The sequence below is a fragment of the Lepisosteus oculatus genome, chromosome 23, assembly GCF_040954835.1.
Source record: "Lepisosteus oculatus isolate fLepOcu1 chromosome 23, fLepOcu1.hap2, whole genome shotgun sequence".
In the NCBI taxonomy this organism is placed as follows: Eukaryota; Metazoa; Chordata; class Actinopteri; order Semionotiformes; family Lepisosteidae; genus Lepisosteus; species Lepisosteus oculatus.
This window is the reverse complement of record NC_090718.1, coordinates 1,643,767-1,663,314: the sequence shown is the minus strand read 5'-3', so window position 1 is coordinate 1,663,314 and position 19,548 is coordinate 1,643,767. Positions and strand designations below refer to the sequence as shown.

The 19,548-nt window shown below is 47.9% G+C and overlaps 1 protein-coding gene and 2 long non-coding RNA genes across 4 annotated transcripts; 2 read left to right on the top strand and 1 right to left on the bottom strand.

Moving 5' to 3' along the window:
- Positions 1–784: 784 nt before the first annotated feature.
- On the bottom strand, positions 785–10,203 carry LOC138224545 (uncharacterized). Of its 2 annotated transcripts, XR_011183020.1 has the most exons (5): positions 9,898–10,203; positions 7,338–7,447; positions 5,127–5,647; positions 5,010–5,055; positions 785–874 (listed from the first exon to the last, which is right to left on the bottom strand). It is a non-coding gene; the product is annotated as an uncharacterized lncRNA (long non-coding RNA). The 2 variants fall into 2 exon arrangements; XR_011183019.1 differs by lacking the exons at positions 785–874; positions 5,010–5,055; positions 5,127–5,647 and having other exon boundaries at positions 7,254–7,447.
- A 2,151-nt stretch (positions 10,204–12,354) lies between these two features.
- On the top strand, positions 12,355–14,648 carry LOC107075754 (uncharacterized). Its single transcript, XM_015337999.2, has 2 exons — positions 12,355–12,901; positions 13,916–14,648. Exons 1-2 carry the CDS (start codon positions 12,455–12,457, stop codon positions 14,426–14,428), a joined length of 960 nt encoding a protein of 319 aa, XP_015193485.2. The 5' UTR covers positions 12,355–12,454; the 3' UTR covers positions 14,429–14,648.
- Positions 14,649–15,463: 815 nt separating this feature from the next.
- LOC107075747 (uncharacterized) lies at positions 15,464–19,536 on the top strand. Its single transcript, XR_011183085.1, has 3 exons — positions 15,464–15,628; positions 16,756–16,865; positions 18,106–19,536. It is a non-coding gene; the product is annotated as an uncharacterized lncRNA (long non-coding RNA).
- Positions 19,537–19,548: the final 12 nt, after the last annotated feature.

Here is a 19,548-nt window from a genome sequence, read left to right as displayed (position 1 = left end):
TTTTTTGGGGAATGTATTTAAAATATGTTTATAATGTATTTGGTTGCGGTCTTTCAAATCGCCCAAAAAAACTAAAAACTAAATATCTTAGGAAAATTGAAACAGAAAAGACGTATCTGTTTGTTATTTTAATTAGTAATTAATATTCTGAATTATGCTGATTTACTCTAATGAGAAAAATGTTTATGTATCAAGAGAATTAAAGTTCATTAGTATTAATCAAGTCACACCCAGGACTTGTCTTTGAGATGGGCTTCTGCGATTGGGCTAAACCTCATGTCAATCATATAAAGACAACCCTTAAGAACTGCGTCATTTTGGGGGGTGTGGTTTTTTTTATTGACATGTCTTTCAACCAATCAGAATAGAGGAAATGGGTATTTATCCAATCAGAATGAGGCATGGGTGGGACATGGGCGTGGTGCTTCAAACATGACCAATCAGATGAGTGCAAAAATCTTGGAGGTGGGCTCAAATCTAAACATTTTGATTGGTTGAGGTGGCGTAATCAGTTGGTGATGCCCTCATGAATAATGCGACACTCCCCTACTTAATCATACGACACACCCCTTCATTGACCACACCCCTTATGAATATTCATTGTCGGCAGTGCTTGTTCCTCGTTTTGTTTGGTTTTGTTTGTGTTAGAAATAATGTTAGGAAAAAAAGAAGAAAGGAAGACAGAAATCAAAAATCTTTATTAAGTTTTGCAAGCATACAAATCAAAGACAGTTGGCAACAATGAAACAAAAACACTGAGTTACAGAATCACAAGGAACGGCGCCCGGGATGACGATTTCCTGTCCAGCGCCAGCAGTCTGGTCAGTGCGGGATGGGTCCTGTGCGGGCGGCAGGGACAGCAGCCAGGGGAGACCTGAAACACAAGACAAGCAGGTAAGAGCTCGGAGTTCAGCCCTGAGCAGCAGCGCAGCGACAGTCATCAGACAGGAGTGAGGAGCTGCGCTGGCGGAGGGGCTCAGGGAATCACTCGGCAGTACAGCGCAGCTCGCTTTGCGGAACACGGGCTCGTCCCACTGTCGGGAAAACGAATTTCTAATTTAAAAAAAAGGTTCAAGATGAATAAAAAGGGCTCAAGACCTCCAGACCGTGTCCTTAATGTCACGAGAAATACTCACCCGCTTTAATTTCGATTCAGATTTAGGAACCATATGAAGTTTTATTAATTTCAACGTTCAATCACTACACAGGCGTCAGGCAGTTGACCAAGACGCTGTTTGATCACATCGCGCTGCAGCGCCGACAGAGACGCGGTCTGTTTGTCTGAGCTGGGTTGTGCTTTTTAAACTCTCTCACCCGTATGTTGCTTTTATATTTTAACTCGTTATAGGTTCATCTTGGCTTTTTAAAAAGACCTTGGCGCTCTAAGGAATCTGTATGACCGGGGTCACGCAGAGCGAGGTGTGCTGTACGGTACTGCCATCACATCTGTCCCGGGACAGTGCGGGATATTGAGCACTGGATCACTGAAGGGGCTCTAGCCTGTTGTACAGTTAAAACCCGAGTGCAGAGCACTCCACTGAACAGGGTGTTACTACTAATCAAGTGCTTCCCATAACTAGATCTAGTTCTCAGTTTGCCCCCGAGCACTGGTCCCTCAGTTCCACAGCAAATCATGTCAACCCCCTGCACTGTTAAATACAGCAAGACTCGTCCTAGATCTGCACCCAGTACCCCAGCAATGAGCCACAACTTTACAGTCAAGCAATGTTTATTCATGAACAGATGAATAACAAACAGAATATAACATTATATTTTTAGAATTGCATACATTTGATAATATTCAAGCACAGCCAGTTCAATGCTGTAATATCAAGTGACAGTAAAGACTGGGAAACATGTAGGTGAAGCTGCCTTTGAGCCAGTAACTGGCTGCAGTCTGGACATACAGAGCTATTATTCTTGAGAGTTTTAGGGCTTTGATTTTCTTCAGCCTGTAAAATGCTGCTCAAGAGGATTTAAAATGTGGAGACTGGCCTGGCCAGTACAAGACTGTCCACTGTTTCCTCCTGCCTGAGCTGTTCCTGTAGAAGACAGTGAGGTGTAGCTGACAAGTTCAGCATCAGAATTATAGTATTGATACAGGTACACATGCATAAGATGGAGTTCTAGACAATTACTGAAATTGGAAATCTAATTTCAGTTCTCTCCGAGTATGATGAACAGCAGGAGGCAGCAGGAATAGTGGTGAATTAATCCTCATCATGTCATATAGTCTGAAGTATTGGGACACATTCACGTTAGATACATTTCAGAGTGTAAACCAGTAAATGAGCTCACTGTACTCGGTGTCACCATTGAAGAGGAGGTATTGCCTGTTCTTGAGATGCTTTTACCTGAAGTCATTTATTTAGCATGATGCCAAGTTGGACTGAAATTTGTAGACGCACTTGACTAATTTCTATTTTCTCCTGATGAGCTCTTTGGTTGCCCTGACTGGATGTTTTAGCTCATTGTCATGCTGCATGGTGCAGCACTGTCCATTAAGTATGGAAGCATTTTCTGCTGCATTAAATACCATGTTTCTGTGAACTTCAGAAATCACTCTGCTGCTGCCATCATTAGCTACATCCTCAATGAAGATGAGTGACCCAGTCTGAGACATTCCTGCATCCCCAGGCCATGACATTCCCTCCACCAGGCTTCAGCATGCGCTCAGAGGACAGAGATGACAGGTTCAAGTGTGGAGAAAGAAAGGAGCTGCAGATGCTCCAGAGAACAGCACCTCCTGTGAGAGTCATGGCCTGGCCTGGGGAGATCATGAGGAGACTCCTTCACCTGTCTGTCTCCAGCAGCACTAGTGTACTGGGTCACTGAAGCTCAAACCCGAAGGCTGTGGACTCAGAGCTGAGAGCTCCAGCAACACCTCAATGTCCTCTGCGCTCAGATGGAGATCACATGTACAGGAGTAGGATTAGAGGTGGTGTTAGTTAGGGACCATACATGTCATCTACATCTCAGATCAGAGGACACACATCAAATATTCAGGTGCTGTAGCTTTGAGTCAGTTTATAATGCAACCAAGGAGGTCATCAGGAGAATAACTGTAGAAACACCTTAACTTGTTGGGTCTAATGCCTGGATTTCAACCCTATTGACAGAAGGAAAAACAATTGAAGTATGATCGCCTGAAGACTAAATAAGAACTCAGTGGCAACAGCAAAGCATCTCAGATGATTACAGAGGGCAGTGAGCTCAATGGGTCTCAGACCTCATGCAGTTACTGTCTCAGAGGGATATACAAGCACATCCTCTTCTACACTCTGAAATGTATTTAAAGTGAATGTGTCCCAGTAACTTCAAAATGCAGAAATCAACACACAGGATTTGTATTGTAATATGATCAAATGTATGCAGAGAATTACCACAGAATAAAACCAGGATAATATTTCTGTTCTGATCACAAGAACAAATTGCTTGACTGTAAAGTTGACTCCTTGCAGTACTGATGGAGGACACTGTACCTTTCCAACGAAAACCTGCATTTTCAAGTGTCCCACAGTATCAATACACCTTGACAGGAGGGGCTGACTGACAGGGCCAGTGACATGAATTAATGTGCGTTGTTCATATTCTGGGCTGTTAGAATTCTTCCACTGGACCATGAAAAATATCTGAGTGTCTTTGGGTGGGAGTGCAGCTGAGGTTGTTGGTGAAAGGAGATGGTTCAGCTGTAGGAAAAACCTGCCTGTTTGAATGTGCTCAGAGTGGAGAGGAGTGTCAGTGTGGGAGCTGCAGAGGAACAAGTAGGGGAGAATTCCACACTGAGAAGAACATTTATTCTGGCTCTGGAGTTTTCTTCATGTGTGAGACAACAGCTACAATTGTCCTTAACACTGTCACTGCAGAGTCCTGATATCTGAATCATGTTCACATACTAACTGCAGGATTCAGACTCACTCCACATCATCAGAAAACATGTCCTTCCCCTGCGACAGTCGAGTTCATCCCAACACAAGTGCAGGAGAGCTGCTGTGTGGTTTGGATACTGACAGAAAGCAGGCGAGGGGCAGGAACCATTAACATCTCATCACAGGAGAGTGTATAAACCAGAGAAACTAAACTGGTTTAGTAATGAGTGCTGAGAATGAGGTTTATTAACTGTTTGGGCAGGATGTGGTGAGGTAATGGGTGGAGCACAAGTGTAGAAGTGATTGCTTTCAGTCTCAGAGCCTCTTCAGACTCCTGTTCTGCCTCAAGGTGTCCTGTTTCTGTGCAGCCTGATGGCCTCCCGCCACACAGACACCACTCCACAGCCAGAACCAGTTTCTTGTTTCCTTTCCAGTGTGGAGTCGACACCTGCTTGTTCCTTATTTGTGTTCCCTGTGAGCAGTGTTGTCTTGAGGTGAATAAAGAGCATGAGTGGGCAGTGCAGTGTCAGTGTGGGAGCCCATCCTGTCTCAGGGTATTGCAGTGTGAAGGTGGGACCTTGATACTGGAATCAGAGCTACTTGCAGCCTCTCCAGTCCACTGCATTACAGTGTAGCTGCACCCAGTGCTGTTGAATTGATAATTAGCAGGATCAGCAGTAATTAAGCAGCTGGTTGAATCAGATTACTGCAGTGGAGTGCACTGGAAGGGCTGCAAGCTGAGTAGCTCAGACTAAAACCTGTTTGTAACCTCAGATGAGATTTATTTTTTTGTTTAACTGTCCCTGTTAGGGGATTTTTGGTCTCTCGTGTCCGTTTGAAAACTCGCTGTTTAGCAGCAGAGACGAGCAGCTCCGGGATCCGCCGCCCCTATTGGCCGAGTCTGAATGAGAAGGCAGGTGCGGTCAGTCTGCAATTAGACTTCAATCCGCGGCTGTTCAGCGGTTCCGACGCCCGAGTCGCTTCTCTGCCTTTAAATAGCGAGTTTGCAAACAAAGAAAGTTTCTCAAATTTACCGTTTACCTGGACCGGGATCCTGGGCGACGGCTGTCGGCATTTCTCGGTCCGAGTGGAAAATGTTATAAAATGGGGCTTGAAAAGTAAATGAATTTCGAAACTTACTTTTGTCGGAGCTGCCGGACGGGCTGTAGGACTTGTGGCTTCGACTCTGCGGAGAAACATGGTATTAAAATCGTGCTTCAGCTTCTTTAAACTGCTTGTTGTATGTTGTGTTTTTACCTGCACAATTACGCTTTTTCATGTTTGTATTCCAGGCTTCTGCAGGATCCTGGCGGGCTCTGGGCTTTAAACGGCGGCTGTCGGGTCCTTCTCGGCGTGGAGACCTGGGCGCAGACCCACCCGTGTACCGAGTGACCGGAGCTCCGCGGCGGATTCACAGGCGAGTCCGAGTCTCTTCTTCCTAGAGGCCGAGAGAGACCCGGTCAGGAAAGCGCAGCTTCAAGGCTCGTTTAGGACTGAAAACCTCTTTCACAGGGGCTTCGTCTCTCTTACCGGTATCGACTCACTGTGCAGCTGCAGGTCCGGCTGGGTTTTCTTTCTCCGGAGCCGGTTTGCATGAAGACGCGCCGACCGCTCCGTTTAGCTTGAACTGGGGGAAACTGGTAACTCGAGTTACCGGTAACTGACCGCAGGAAACTGGAGCCCAGCCGTGTGAGACCCGGTGTGAAAACCGAAACCCCCGGTGTGAGGAGAGAGAGAGAGAAACCGCTTACCTTGGTCTCGAAACGCCGGCTGTCCTGCTGTAAAGGTTAAAGCGAGAGAATTAAAAACATTTTAAATGCATGTCTCGTAGAGAACGTTGCTGGATTCAACAAAACCTGTAAGAAACTTTAATGCATTTTGTTTTTTTCCGGCAGCCGAGCAAAGCGCCTGTACCGGGAGAGCAGCGGGGTACCAGCCGCCTCTCCCCCAGCCAGCGAGCCGCCGGAGTCCCCCCACCTCCCCTGACCCCAGCCTGCACGGGCCTGGAGCACAGACCCGCCCCTATTTATAACGTGAACCCCCTGATGAGCGCGAAAAGGACAACAAAGGTAGCAAATTAAGAGACACCGGGGATACCTGTATAATAACAGTGCTGTTTTTTGTAATTGTTTTATGCTTTATATCCTTATTTGCTGTAATAAACTGCTGTGAGTGTTAATTGGTTAATTGATTATTCTGGGGTCGGGGGGAGGGTGGGGTACAGGGGTGTAGAGAACCGTGAATCGGGTCCCCCTGTGAGCAGCCACACCAAGCGGCTCGCAGCGCTACAGCCTCCGGGCACCGGGCTGTCGTGGTCGGGGAGTCGGGAGCCGGTGGTCTGTGGCCTAGACTGCAGCCTCATCCCCGGCCTCGATTAGAGCCCCGCCGCCCGAGGACACTCGCAGCCCGGTAGGTGAAGGATGACGCTCCGCGCTGCTGAGGGAACGCGTCCCGTCACCATGGTGATGAAACAGAGGGTGTGGCTGTGCGTAAGGGCGGGGTTCAGTGTTAATAGTGTCCAATCAGCGTGTGGAAGAGGTGGGTGTAAGAACAGCCAATCAGAAGAGCGCAAGTTCAGCCCGAGAGAAAAATATCAGCGGAGCCAGGCGGGTCTCGAACCCGGGGCTCTGGGGTGGAGATGTGTAAGAGTCGGGGTTCAGATGAGTGAGCTATACTTCCTGCCAAATCTGGAGTAACTCCGCGGTCATACTTATCTGGCAAAAGTGCGGTAAACGAAAAAAAATCAAAGAAATAAAAAGGTATCCCTCCTGTTCTTGCAATTCTAAAAGCAGTATCTCTGCTCTTCTACTTCGGGTTTTATAAAAAGCCACTCCGTGGTCTTGACCCCAGCCTCCCAAGCCTCCCCGGACGCGAACCCGGTTCATCACGGCTCCTAGCCCCACGCCATACCTGACGAGCCACCGCGCCGCTTCAGAAACACACTTCAGACTGGGATTCATTTCGCCGGCGGCCGGCAGGCGGGCTGGGAGCTCCGAGCGACTCCCTGCAGGCTCAGGGTTCACTGTGCTCCTGCCACTGACTCGTGTAAAACATCGTGTGACTCACTTTCATAAAACAACCACTTTCTGAAATAAAGGTGGAGATTTCAGGCTAGGAGATCCAATTCTGCTTCGGTGTGAAAAATGTAGAAAACGTAAAATATATCTATATATTTACAGGGCTATCACATACGTTTTGTGCACTTATTTTTTTATATACGTACAATGAAATTCTATTTATGGTAACCGTGGTCCTCAGAAGGTATCGGTGAATTTGAGCAGTAGCCCAGAGCTCTCTCAGCAAATCTGCTGCAGCTTCGCCATGAGGATTCCAGCCCAGGTCCCAGGGGGACAGTGCAGTCAACAAACACACGGGACTCAGAAGATCAGAAACTGAGTTTTATTGCGTGAAACCGGTACACACACCCTAGTTTAACACCTCGATAGAGCGAAAGAGTGACTGAACAACCTGCGGGAAAACAGCAGTCGGCCGAGATCACTGTCCACCCCTGAGGCGGAGCGCAGGGTCTTCCACTGTCCACCCCTGAGGCGGAGCGCAGGGTCCTCCGCTGGCCACCCCTGAGAAGAAAACAAAACCCAACATCAGCCAGAGCAGACGAGAGACGAGTCCAAGAGCACAGCACCACGGTTGCCTTTCAGCCTGTGTCATCTCACCACAGATAACATCTCCGATTGCATTTCAGAGTAGGACCTTATAAGAACAGACAACCTGAGACAAATCAAATATAAAAACCTCAAATACTGAAGCAGTTTAGCCGAGACAGGGTGTACCAGACTCAGAGACAGTGTTTACCCCCACACTGTCAAAGTATTCAACTCCCAGCCTCTCTCACCTACGATCTGAACCCTCACAGTGCCTTCTCTCTTTATCAAACCTCAAACACACATTGAAATCTACCTCCACCTCACATGTCAAGAAGTTCACTCCCCATCATTTTCTATCCTTTACTTCATTCTGTCGATGTAGGATTTTGCACATCTGTTGTTGTTTTGCACACTGCCTGTTGTCTCTGTCTTTCTTTTCCTATACAATTGTATTATTATTTTGTTTTGTTTTTGCACTGCTTACCGTCTAAGAGCTAGCTAAATAGCATTTCATTATACCATCCCAGTGGGCAAAAGACGTATAATATACGTCTATTAAACGCATACCTTAGACGTCTAAATGTGGTCTGCAATTCGTCTAGAATGAAATTCTAATATACGTCTAAAGTTATACGTCAATTATACGTCTATGTTTAGACGTTCATTATACATAAATGGTTGGAGTTCTATTATACAGATAACTTTATAGGACTATTATACGTATATGGTTAGAGGTCTATTATACGGATAACTTTAGAGGTCTATTATACGTATATAGGCAGAGGTCTATTATAAATCAAAGATAGATTTTATAGGTGTAGAAACAAGTAAACCAAGCCAATGATTAGGTTTAGAAATTTATTCTGAACACATTCACACCTGAAACATATGTATTTCAAATTATACATTGTATACAATCAATCAACAATCAACATATGGGCAATAATCATAAAAAACACAACTAGTCTTTAACTTCAGCTACAAATTCTGGTAACATGGCAATATACAGTATAGTAATGACAAACACAAAACTAATTACATTAACACACTAACTCAAAACCACATTTTGATTCAAATATACATTTTAAAATGTACAACTTCTATATTTCCAAGAAAAAAAATATTACAATGGAAGTTAAGACGATTTTTGTCCACTATTTGCAAACCCTGTCTAATTGTCCTAACAGTTAGAACCAAAAACCTATTATTTTCAGTGTCCAGATCTGCTGGCCCCCTGCCTTGCATATGCATTTTTCAAGTAACACATTGCGTGCTCCTTTATTTCTTTTTCTGTTGATGTAGGGTGGGATTTCAGCACCGCAGCTAGGAGCAAATTATATAATATTACTTCCCAAATAAATGATGATTAATATCTTCTTTAGTATAATCTAAAAAATGAACGGTTTACTAAGCTCAAAGCTGAAATAAATGTATAAAATGTGGCTTGCATCATAGCAGTTGAGCAATAAAGTCTGTCCTAATTAAAGAGTACCCAAAGTTTGAAAGTACAACATAGAATAAGAATAGAGAAACGGCAAAACGATTTTGTGTCATCTTCCCCATTCACACTATTTTTATGTGACATTTTTTGCTTATTCACGTACTATTTTAATCAAAATAATATTAAGAAAGATCTGTATGTATTCAGATAGTATTATACCTGTGTATGAGTATAATGACAATAAACTTGAACTTGACTGGAGACAGTTATCCTACTGCTCTTCACTGGAACAGGAGCCAGTGGACAAGACCACCAGTCTGAGCTGAAGGTCACTATCTAATCCTCAATCCTGATACCCCAACTCCACTACAGGGGGTCTCTAACCCTGGTCCCGCACAGCCCCTGAGCAGTGAAGCTAATCTAAATGTAAAGATCAAAAACCCCTGTTTACGCAATTGATCAATTGAGTAAATCACGTCTCAATAAAGGGGGCATTGTTCGAGCAGCGTGAATCCTGACGAAGACAAGTTATTTCCGCTGGGTGCCAAAAAAAAAAATCTAAAATTTGCAGAACCAGGAAATACAGACGCGTTTTAATCACGAGTTCAGCGAATTCCTCTCATTTAGTAACGGAGCGCAAAAGAATCAGTATAGTAATACGTTAACAACGTTTCACGACCTCAGCACGACAGAAGAACGCGCCTGTTTCTCACAAGCAGCACAGACGTCTTTATTTTAAACAGTATTTTAAAATGCTCCCTGTATCATGTACTGAGACCGAGAAACCAGCCTCCGCGCTGAGACGCATGATCCTTTTAAAAAAAAACCTCACTCACAGAGAATAAACTAAAAATAAACTCTTGTGTTTTAATACGTACAGATCAATAACGGATTATATTCCAACACTGGAGACTATATCGTCTATACCTCGATTTCACAACTCTCTGTTTATCGATCAAATACAGTTAAGAGGTTTACGTACCGGACAGATTTTCAAACTCTCGCTACGCAGGCAGTGAGGAACACATCAACGATTTCCAAAACACCACGCAGGCCCCTTTCTGGTTCTAAAACATCCACCATTTTATCTGAAATCTGCTGGACAGGCGAGCGATGACTCTGCGCCATCTAGGGGACACAGTCGGGCGTGCACCGCACCCCACATTCTACCGCGGGCGAGTCGGGGTTCCAGGGAAGAGATGGTGCTGGATTGTATGGCTGGAGAAATCATTCAAACTGTGATTATGGGCAGGACAGTCTGTTCAGGAGCGCACTGGTCTGCACCGGAGCACACAGAGCACTCTGGAGCAGACGGGAACACGCTAGAGCACCTGGGAACATGCTGGAGCACACGGGAGCACACGGGAGCACACGGGAGCACGCTGTATCACATTGCATCACACTGGAGCACAAAATAGCTCACTGGAGCACAATGGTCTGCACTGGAGCTCACTGAGTTACATTGCATCACAATGGATCACATAGAGCACTCTGGAGCACACGGGAACACGCTAGAGCACACAGGAACATGCTAGAGCACACAGGAACACACTAGAGCACACGGGAACATGCTGGAGCACACAGGAACACGCTGGAGCACACGGGAATATGCTGGAGCACACGGGAGCACACTGGAGAACATGGGAGCACACGGGAGCACATTGGAGCACATTGGAGCACATTGGAGCACACTGGGGCACATTGGAGCACATTGGAGCACACTGGGGCACATTGGAGCACACTGGGGCACATTGGAGCACACGGGAGCACATTGGAGCACATTGGAGCACACTAGAGCACACTGAAGGACACGGGAGCTCACGGGAGCACATTGGAGCACACTGGGGCACATTGGAGCACATTGGAGCACACTGGGGCACATTGGAGCACACTGGAGTACATTGGAGCACACTAGAGCACACTGAAGGACACGGGAGCTCACGGGAGCACATTGGAGCACATTGGAGCACACTGGGGCACATTGGAGCACATTGGAGCACATTGGAGCACACTGAAGCCCACTGGAGCGCACAGAACATCCCCATAGCACAGCCAGGCCAGAATGCACAGTAACAGTGACAGTGACCAGAAAACAGAGTCCTGCGAGCTTTCTGCACTCACTGGAGACCTGTGATTTTCCTGTGTAAATTATTATACACAGTATAAAAACAGTACAGGAATCCACCCACTTCGAAAGCCCTGAAGAGACTCTGACCCATTGGATTTCAAAGGGGGTAGATTCAGAGATAAAGCAGACCTGAGCTTAAGCAAACACCAGAGCCCTGAAAGTGCAGGTTCAGCAGCTGGAACGTTATGCAATGAGCAGGTGGTTTATCTCCAGTGTGTCAGTCACCTCTGGAAGGAGGATGGAATCGATATTTGCAAATTTGTATTTTCTGTGTCAGTGTCCCTGTGTCACAGATCACTGTGGAGGTTTTGATAGCAAGCTGTTGGAGATTTTAAGAAGAGATGAGAGAGATCGCTGTGACCCTCCAGCCTGAGAGACACACAGTGGGGGCTCTGCACACAGGTACCCCTGGGGTTCACTCTGTCACAGCCTGAGACACAGTCAGGCTCTGCAGACAGATAAAGCTTTGTTTTCAATGCCTTTCCCATTTCTACCAGTTTCTGAAAAGCAGGGCCTTGCGCATCACCCACTGGAAGTGCTGGGCAGTCTCTGCTGAAACACAAGAGAAAGAAGCATGCAAGATAACAAAAAAACAGAGTCTCTATTTCATTCAGAAACCAAATCAGAGACACGGGAAAACAGCAGCTGAGCTTGATTCTAACACTGCTGACAAAAAAACATGCATCACTGTCTAATTAAAACAAATCACCAAGAAATACAGTTACAGAATCGTAGTCCTGTAGTATAGTGCACATTCTGTCATATACCTCTGTAGTGTAGTTCAGATTCTGTTGTATATTTCTCTATACATAGTACCGACTTCTAGTTTCTGTGATATACTGTACTGTAGCCACGGGAGTGTATTGGTTGTGAAGGCTCAGGACTCATAGCTCAAAAGAGGATGAAGAGGCATCTTTCTTCCTCCTGGGAGGACAATCAGGATCAGGGCCTTGGAAAGTCACTTCGCTGGGAGGGCAGACTGCTGGTCATATTCCCATCACTGTCTGGCCCCATGAAACCACACGGTTACACTGCGTGCCAGTGAGGACAAGTGTGTCTGTATGTGTGTGTCTCTGTGTGTGTGTGTCTCTGTGTCTCTGTGTGTGTGTGTGTCTGTCTCTCTGTGTGTGTGTGTATGTGTGTGCGCGCACAGAGGAGTGTTTGCCTGACAGCGAGCAAGGAGGAAGAGAGACATCAATATGGACACGTTGACTGTTCGACAGCCGGTCATGCACCCTAAAAAGTCAGAGGAGGAGGAGGGGCAGGGAGAGGGGGAGTGGAGACAGACTGGCTGATGGGCCATCTTGCTATTTATGCTCTGCAGTGAGAGAGAGAGGAGCACAGCAGTCCAGAGCCGCAGCACGTTTTCCCTCAGCCTGTCCCGCTTGGCCAGGTCTTTGTTTCTCCAGACATGGGAGGCAACCAGTGCACAGAGAAGTACGTGGACACCTCAGCGGAAAACCTCTTCAACTGGGTATCGGGTTACTCCGCCCTGCCCGATGTGGGTCTGAGCCAGAACATGCAGGTCTACCTGGGGGTGGGCTCCCACGCTGCCCTGGTGAACCACCACGAGAACATCAAGGCGGCGCTGGAGGGAAACGCGGGGAAGTACGTCTCGACGGCCATCACCACCCTTGGGGGGTTGACCGCCATCCCCCAAGCTGCCGGCCTGGTGGCCCTGTTCCTCTCGATCATCCTCGACGCGGTGACCAGCGCCGGGAAGCAGAGTGTCAACGTCCAGCAGCAGCTGCGGGAGGTCTTCGCCGAGGAGAAGGTGTCCAGGCTGAGCAACCTGGCGGAGAGTTTCTACCGGCAGTTTCTGATGTTCGTTGGCAACCCAGACCACCTACGCTGGCAGGTGAGGAAGAGGTCTTTCTAGAGCCGAGTCCGGGAGTTCTCTGGACCAAATAAATGTCTTTTTTTGGAAGGAGGTGATCAGTGATTACTGTGCAGGTGTCTGTGACAGAGGTGATCGGTGATTACTGTGCAGGTGTCTGTGACAGAGGTGATCAGTGATTACTGTGCAGGTGTCTGTGACAGAAGCTAGCATTGTTTACTCTGCAGGTGTCTGTGACAGAGGTGATCAGTGATTACTGTGTACGTATTGATTACTGTGACGGAGGTGATCAGTGATTACTGTGCAGGTATCCGTGACAGAAGTTAGCATTGATTACTGTGCAGGTGTCTGTGACAGAGGTGATCAGTGATTACTGTGTAGGTATTGATTACTGTGACGGAGGTGATCAGTGATTCCTGTGCAGGTATCTGTAAGCTTATTGAACACTTACACAAATCTGAATTGTAACTGCAGCAGTCACGCCTAAGTCTCACAAAGCAACCTTTCTGTGCATCATTTCTAATATCATGAGCAGAGCTGTGTTTCAGCTTGGTTCAGATTTAAAGTCCCACTATTTATCAGTGAACGATGTGCAGACGCAGGTGAGAATGCTGCTGTTATTGTTACTAAGAAACAATGATGCTCTTGTTTCTTTTCTCCTGTAACCCTACTGTGTTCTCTTCCCTTGTGATGATGTCTATTTGTCATTGTGTTGTGTCTGACTGTGCTGTAAAACAAATTTCCCCTAGGGGTCAATAAAGCTTGAGTTGACTTACTCTAAATAAGAGTTCTCAGTGCTGCACGAGCCCGTCGATTCCATGCTACCAAGTCCTAAATAACGCTACACCTACGTGTGTGGGAGGAGACCTGAAGCCTAATCCTGTGCAAGAATGAATGGTCATTTCTCTCCACCTTCTACTATGTAACACCTGAAATGAGTAGAGACAGTTTTTCACTGTCTGCCCTCTATCTGTGACTGTACCCTGCATCACTGTGTCTCTTTCTCTGCCCTCCCTCCCCTCTCTGTGTGAACAGGTGCAGAGCTACGAGTCCCAGATCTTCGATCAGCTGGTGACGGTGAAGAACTCCATGGTGTACGACGGCCACGTCAACTCCAGGGCCGTGAAGACCTGGGCCAACGGGGCCGCCCTGCACTCCGGCATGCTCATCCACCTGGCGCGCTTTGATGATGCGTACCGCAGCGCCGCCCTCACCACCTTACAGAGCTACCAGAGGGACCTGGACGCCATCCTGCACGCGTACTCCAGGAAGAAGCGCGAAACCATCGTGCTGGACTGTGACCTCGTACTCGGAGCCATGGAGGGGGCAGGGTCCTATTGCTTATATAGGTTTCGGGACAAGGAGTCTGGAAAGACTGCCCCCATGGCCCCCGTCGGCGGACAATGCCAGGGGGAGGTCCTGAACCGCCACATTAATATCATGATGGAGAGACACAATGATATCAAGAGGATGAAAGAGTTCTTCATCAACACCGAACGAAATGTGGACGCTCTGATCAGAGAAGGAGAGATCTTCTATCTGCAGTGATGTCCCCTCCCCAGTTCGGTCTGCATCTCCCTGGGATTGTCCAGCGGTTCCCAGTTACTGGAATGCGTTTCCTTCCCAGTTGACAGTAATCATTACAATTCAGAAATCTGTGATAATTATATATATATATTACGTCGCATATAAGTATACATATGAATTTCCATGTTACAGGAAATGTAAAGCTTCATAATCTGCCACCAATAAATTCATGCCTGCTGAAGTGTGTGCGTCAGTGTCTCTGTTCTCCGTATGTTTGATCTTATCAGAGAGTGAACCTGCCCCAAGCAGATCGCGTCATTCCAAAGTCCTTCTGGCCTCAGGGCAAAGGGACGCCTGTTGATCTCTTCCCACTGGGGCAGTACAGAGCAGTAGACAGGGCGTGGGGTGGCATAGCTAAGATAGATTCACAGCTGGCGTTTCCCTGACCACTTTAGACCATCACACGAGTCTCAGTGGTTACTCCAGGGAAATGGTTCTTGGAGTCAGAGTTAGGTTGAGGGCCAGAGTCAGAGTCTTGGTTAGCGTTGGGGCTACAGCACCCTTGTCCAAGAACTCAGGGCAGCTTGGAACCAACCTCAATGGCGGAGACAGAGGAGACACTGAAGTACTGCTCTCTCTTCGGAGCCCTTTGACATAATATCGTCGAGGCAGATCAGCCGACTGTGAGTCCTGCTGCCCTCTGCAAAGTACCTTTCAACACTTCATCCATAACCTTCATCAGCCTGAATCTGGGAGGTGAAGAACTCGACTCCATAAAAGGTTTGCCATCCACCCATCACTAGTGATCGTCGGACTCTGACTTCCCGGCACTTCCCAAAACCGAGGGGCCGATCACTCGGGCGGATCATGATCTCTTTGTCTTCTGGTGATGATTTTGCACTCTCTAAAATGTTAGTCAATTCGCAGAAACAGAGACAGGGTACAGCTGCAGCCTAAACCCTTCCTTCCTTGTCGGTACTAGTCCGTGGCCTTCCTGTGCTCCTGGAAAGTCTCCCTGCTCTGTTGATTTCAGATTACAGGCGGATGAGTCACTCTTTCTCTCTCTGCAGAGGAGCAGAGATGAACGGGGAGCAGAAGAGAAAGGAAGGGACTGAGAGACGGGGAACATGGCTGAAGATGTCATCTACACTAGCAAAGGACTTTCCACAGTCCCAGGATGGAAAGAGAGCCCACGTCCAGCAAAGCCAGGACAACCTCACAGTGCGTAAAGCCAATGTACTGTCTATCTGCTGCACTGTAACACTGTGATGCTGTCTGTCTGCTACACTGTAACACTGTGATACTGTCTGTCTGCTGCACTGGAACACTGTGATACTGTCTGTCTGCTGCACTGGAACACTGTGATACTCTCTGTCTGCTACACTGTAACACTTCGATACTGTATGTCTGCTGCACTGTAACACTGTGATACTGTCTGTCTGCTGCACTGTAACACTGTGATACTGTCTGTCTGCTGCACTGTACACTGTGATACTGTCTGTCTCTCCCAGGGTCAGGACAGTGAGATCTCCACACTCCCAGGGTCAGGACAGTGATGTCCACACTCCCAGGGTCAGGACAGTGAGATCTCCACACTCCCAGGGTCAGGACAGTGAGATCCCCACACTCCCAGGATCAGGACAGTGATCTCCACACTCCCAGGGTCAGGACAGTGAGATCTCCACACTCCCAGGGTCAGGACAGTGAGATCCCCACACTCCCAGGGTCAGGACAGTGAGATCTCCACACTCCCAGGGTCAGGACAGTGATGTCCACACTCCCAGGGTCAGGACAGTGAGATCTCCACACTCCCAGGGTCAGGACAGTGATCTCCACACTCCCAGGGTCAGGACAGTGAGATCTCCACACTCCCAGGGTCAGGACAGTGATCTCCACACTCCCAGGGTCAGGACAGTGAGATCTCCACACTCCCAGGGTCAGGACAGTGATGTCCACACTCCCAGGGTCAGGACAGTGAGATCTCCACACTCCCAGGGTCAGGACAGTGATGTCCACACTCCCAGGGTCAGGACAGTGAGATCTCCACACTCCCAGGGTCAGGACAGTGAGATCTCCACACTCCCAGGGTCAGGACAGTGAGATCGCCACACTCCCAGAGTCAGGACAGTGAGATCTCCACACTCCCAGGGTCAGGACAGTGATGTCCACACTCCCAGGGTCAGGACAGTGAGATCTCCACACTCCCAGGGTCAGGACAGTGAGATCCCCACACTCTCAGGGTCAGGACAGTGAGATCTCCACACTCCCAGATGAAGGGTGACCTAGGGTCCAGCTGGACTGACTAGTGGGTTCCAGGGTGAGCTGACCTGCTCTGTCTCTCTCTGCAGGAGGTCCTGGGGGGTCTTGTTAATCCTGTTAGTTACTGGATCGGCCTGAGTCGGGAGAAGACCTCATCCAGTTGGAAATGGGTTGATGGAGGAACTCTGAGCAGGGAAGTGTAAGTGTGCTGCAAGGCCAGATAGTCCTGACAGCTGTCCAGTCTTTGCCATTGAAGATGGAAATCAACTCCAGATGTCTTGGATGTGGACTTCCAGTGTCTGTTGATTCTCAGGGTATCCAATGGGTTGCTCTTGTCAGGGCCATTGTAGGCCTGCAAATACTCAAACCAAGTCCCCTACGTGTCTATTTTGTTCAAGACAAAATAGTTCCTCCAGCCTGTCAGTGTGGGACAGTCCCTTCAGACTGAAGAGACTCAGGTCCTCCAGCCTGTCAGTGTGGGATACTGCTTTCAGACTGAAGAGACTCAGTTCCTCCAGCCTGTCAGTGTGAGACACTGCCTTCAGACTGAAGAGACTCAGTTCCTCCAGCCTGTCAGTGCGGGACACTCCCTCCAGCCTGTCAGTGTGGGATACTGCCTTCAGACTGAAGAGACTCAGTTCCTCCAGCCTGTCTGTGTGGGACACTCCCTTCAGCCTGTCAGTGTGGGACACTCCCTTCAGACTAAAGAGACTTAGTACCTTAGACTTAGTGTGGCAAGATACCATCACAAGACCTATTTATTGCAAGAAAAATAAAACACATACTTACCTCTATTTCCCAGCAGATCATTGGCAGTGGTTATACAAGGGCTTGGAAACAGCTGTAGACACTCTTTTGTTGGTGTTTCAAACCATGTTTGAGCGTTATCTTCACACACCCCAGCTTCACACACCAAAACCACATTCAAGTTCTAATTGTAACAAGAGTTTATTGGGACTCTGGTTCAATCTTGAATGGAAGCTGGTGGTCTGTCCGCACAGTGCCCTCTTGTGTCTGGGAGACTTACTTCATCCCTTTATCACAACAGACTGAAGACACTTATCTTCCATTACTTAGTTCTCCTACAATATTATATATTTAAAGAAACTGAAAATATAAGAAGCTAGCACTTCATTTTTGGAAAAACCAGATGTTCTTAATGTTTTTTGTCTTGGTTTTGAGGTATGATATTCTAGTCACTTCATTTTGGCTTTACTCCAGCTTATTACACCATTATTTGGAGTTCAGTCCTGGCCATTTCTGTGAATGGTTGATCTATTAGAATCTCATCGAATCACTGCATAAACAGGTGTCTAATAACATGATGGTTCTTAGTATTTTGTCAGTGAGCTGCAGAGGGAGTGGCGGCCTCAAGGTGGCGCTGTAGGCACTGTGTGATCGGAATGACTCAGTAACTCTGCTCATCTCCTCTCTCGTAGGGGCACAATTATCAACAACTTTCTGAGAGGGAATTGTGCCGAGGGATACTGGGATGAGTCTGACCTCCTTTTCCATCCTGCGGACTGCAACGAGGAACACATGTGGATCTGTGAGAGGGGGAGGCTCACTGTAGTGATCATATAACGACCCCCCCCCAGTAGTGTGAGATCCAGAGAAAAAAAGAGTGACTGTGAGTGTCCAAGAGTGACTACTAGTGTGAGACTGTGTCCTCTGCTCCTGAGGTTTCACCCTGCTGGACGCAGAAGAGTGAGCAAACACTGACCCCAGGACAGCCCCCCCAAGAGCTCTGGGACTCCAACAGCCCCCGCTGAGAAACGGATCCAACGACTTCAGGAACTATCCTCCCCTCTCAGCTCAGACCACTCCAGCAACAAACCCATGCAAACTCCTGGGCTCTCGTACAATCAGCCATCGTGCGTGGGCCTGCCCAGGCCATAAGAACTATGCAGCATAACTTTCCTCATGTGCTGAATGGCTTCTGTGAGAGTTCACAGTCATGTGGAATAGGCAGGCAACAACCTCAGGTTTGCGTTTTCAAATGTTCATTTTATAGTCATTTCCTGTTTCAACAAACCTCGGGCTCCTTCGTTGCGTGCTTGCAAAAACTCATAACGCCTTTTGGTGTTGCTTTAACAAAACGGCTGAAGCGGCGTTTCTGCGGTCATTGAAGTGCTGAAGCCCCATTCGTTTCAACCCTCCTTCGCTGTGCTTTCGAACCAATGAAAAGAACGCGGCCCTTCTGGCTGGGTGAGTACTGCCCTCTAGTGGGCGGGTTCTGGTAGTGCGTCACATTTCCGCTTGTATTTAAAGCATCAAGCAAGAAGGCTGGTTTCGTCCACATCAGTCGATGACTCTTAAACCCAGGCAGCACAGTGTCGCAGGGGTGAGCATGCCTGTGTTGTGTGCAGTGGGGCCCCCTGAGCTCAATTCTGGCTCGGGGGGGGTGCTGTCTGTGTGGAGCTTGCATGTTCTCCCCCATCTTGTTCTGTGTGTGTGCCCTGTGATGGGCAGCTGTCCTGCCCAGGGTGGACCCTGCCTTGTGCCCCTTGCTTGCTGGGACAGACTCCAGCTCCCCTGTGACCCTGAAGTTAGAGGACAGATGGACTCAGACCCCCCCCAACTTGCTTAAATGTCTGAGTACTTTTCCAATAGCAAGGAGTATGACGGGTGAACCACAATTAAGCAATTGACTCATTACACCCGGCTCTGTAATGCACAGCTCAGATCTGAACAAAAACCGAAAGATTCGGGGCCCGCCAGGACCTGGGTCTGACAGCGCCATACTGGGTCCAAGTCCTTTTCGGACCTCTGTCTGTGAACAGCACCTCTCATAATTCCCAGACTGACAGACACCTCTAGCGCCCCCTGCAGGAGACCCAGGGAGAGAAGGACATGGACTCAGCTGGGGAGTAAAGAAGAAT

Excerpts from the sequence above, each read along its gene's own strand:
- LOC107075754 (XM_015337999.2), top strand. The coding sequence starts at position 12,455 with ATGGGAGGCAACCAGTGCACAGAGAAGTACGTGGACACCTCAGCGGAA. Across the intron at positions 12,902-13,915 it reads CAGACCACCTACGCTGGCAG|GTGCAGAGCTACGAGTCCCA; the intron begins GTGAGGAAGAGG and ends CTGTGTGAACAG.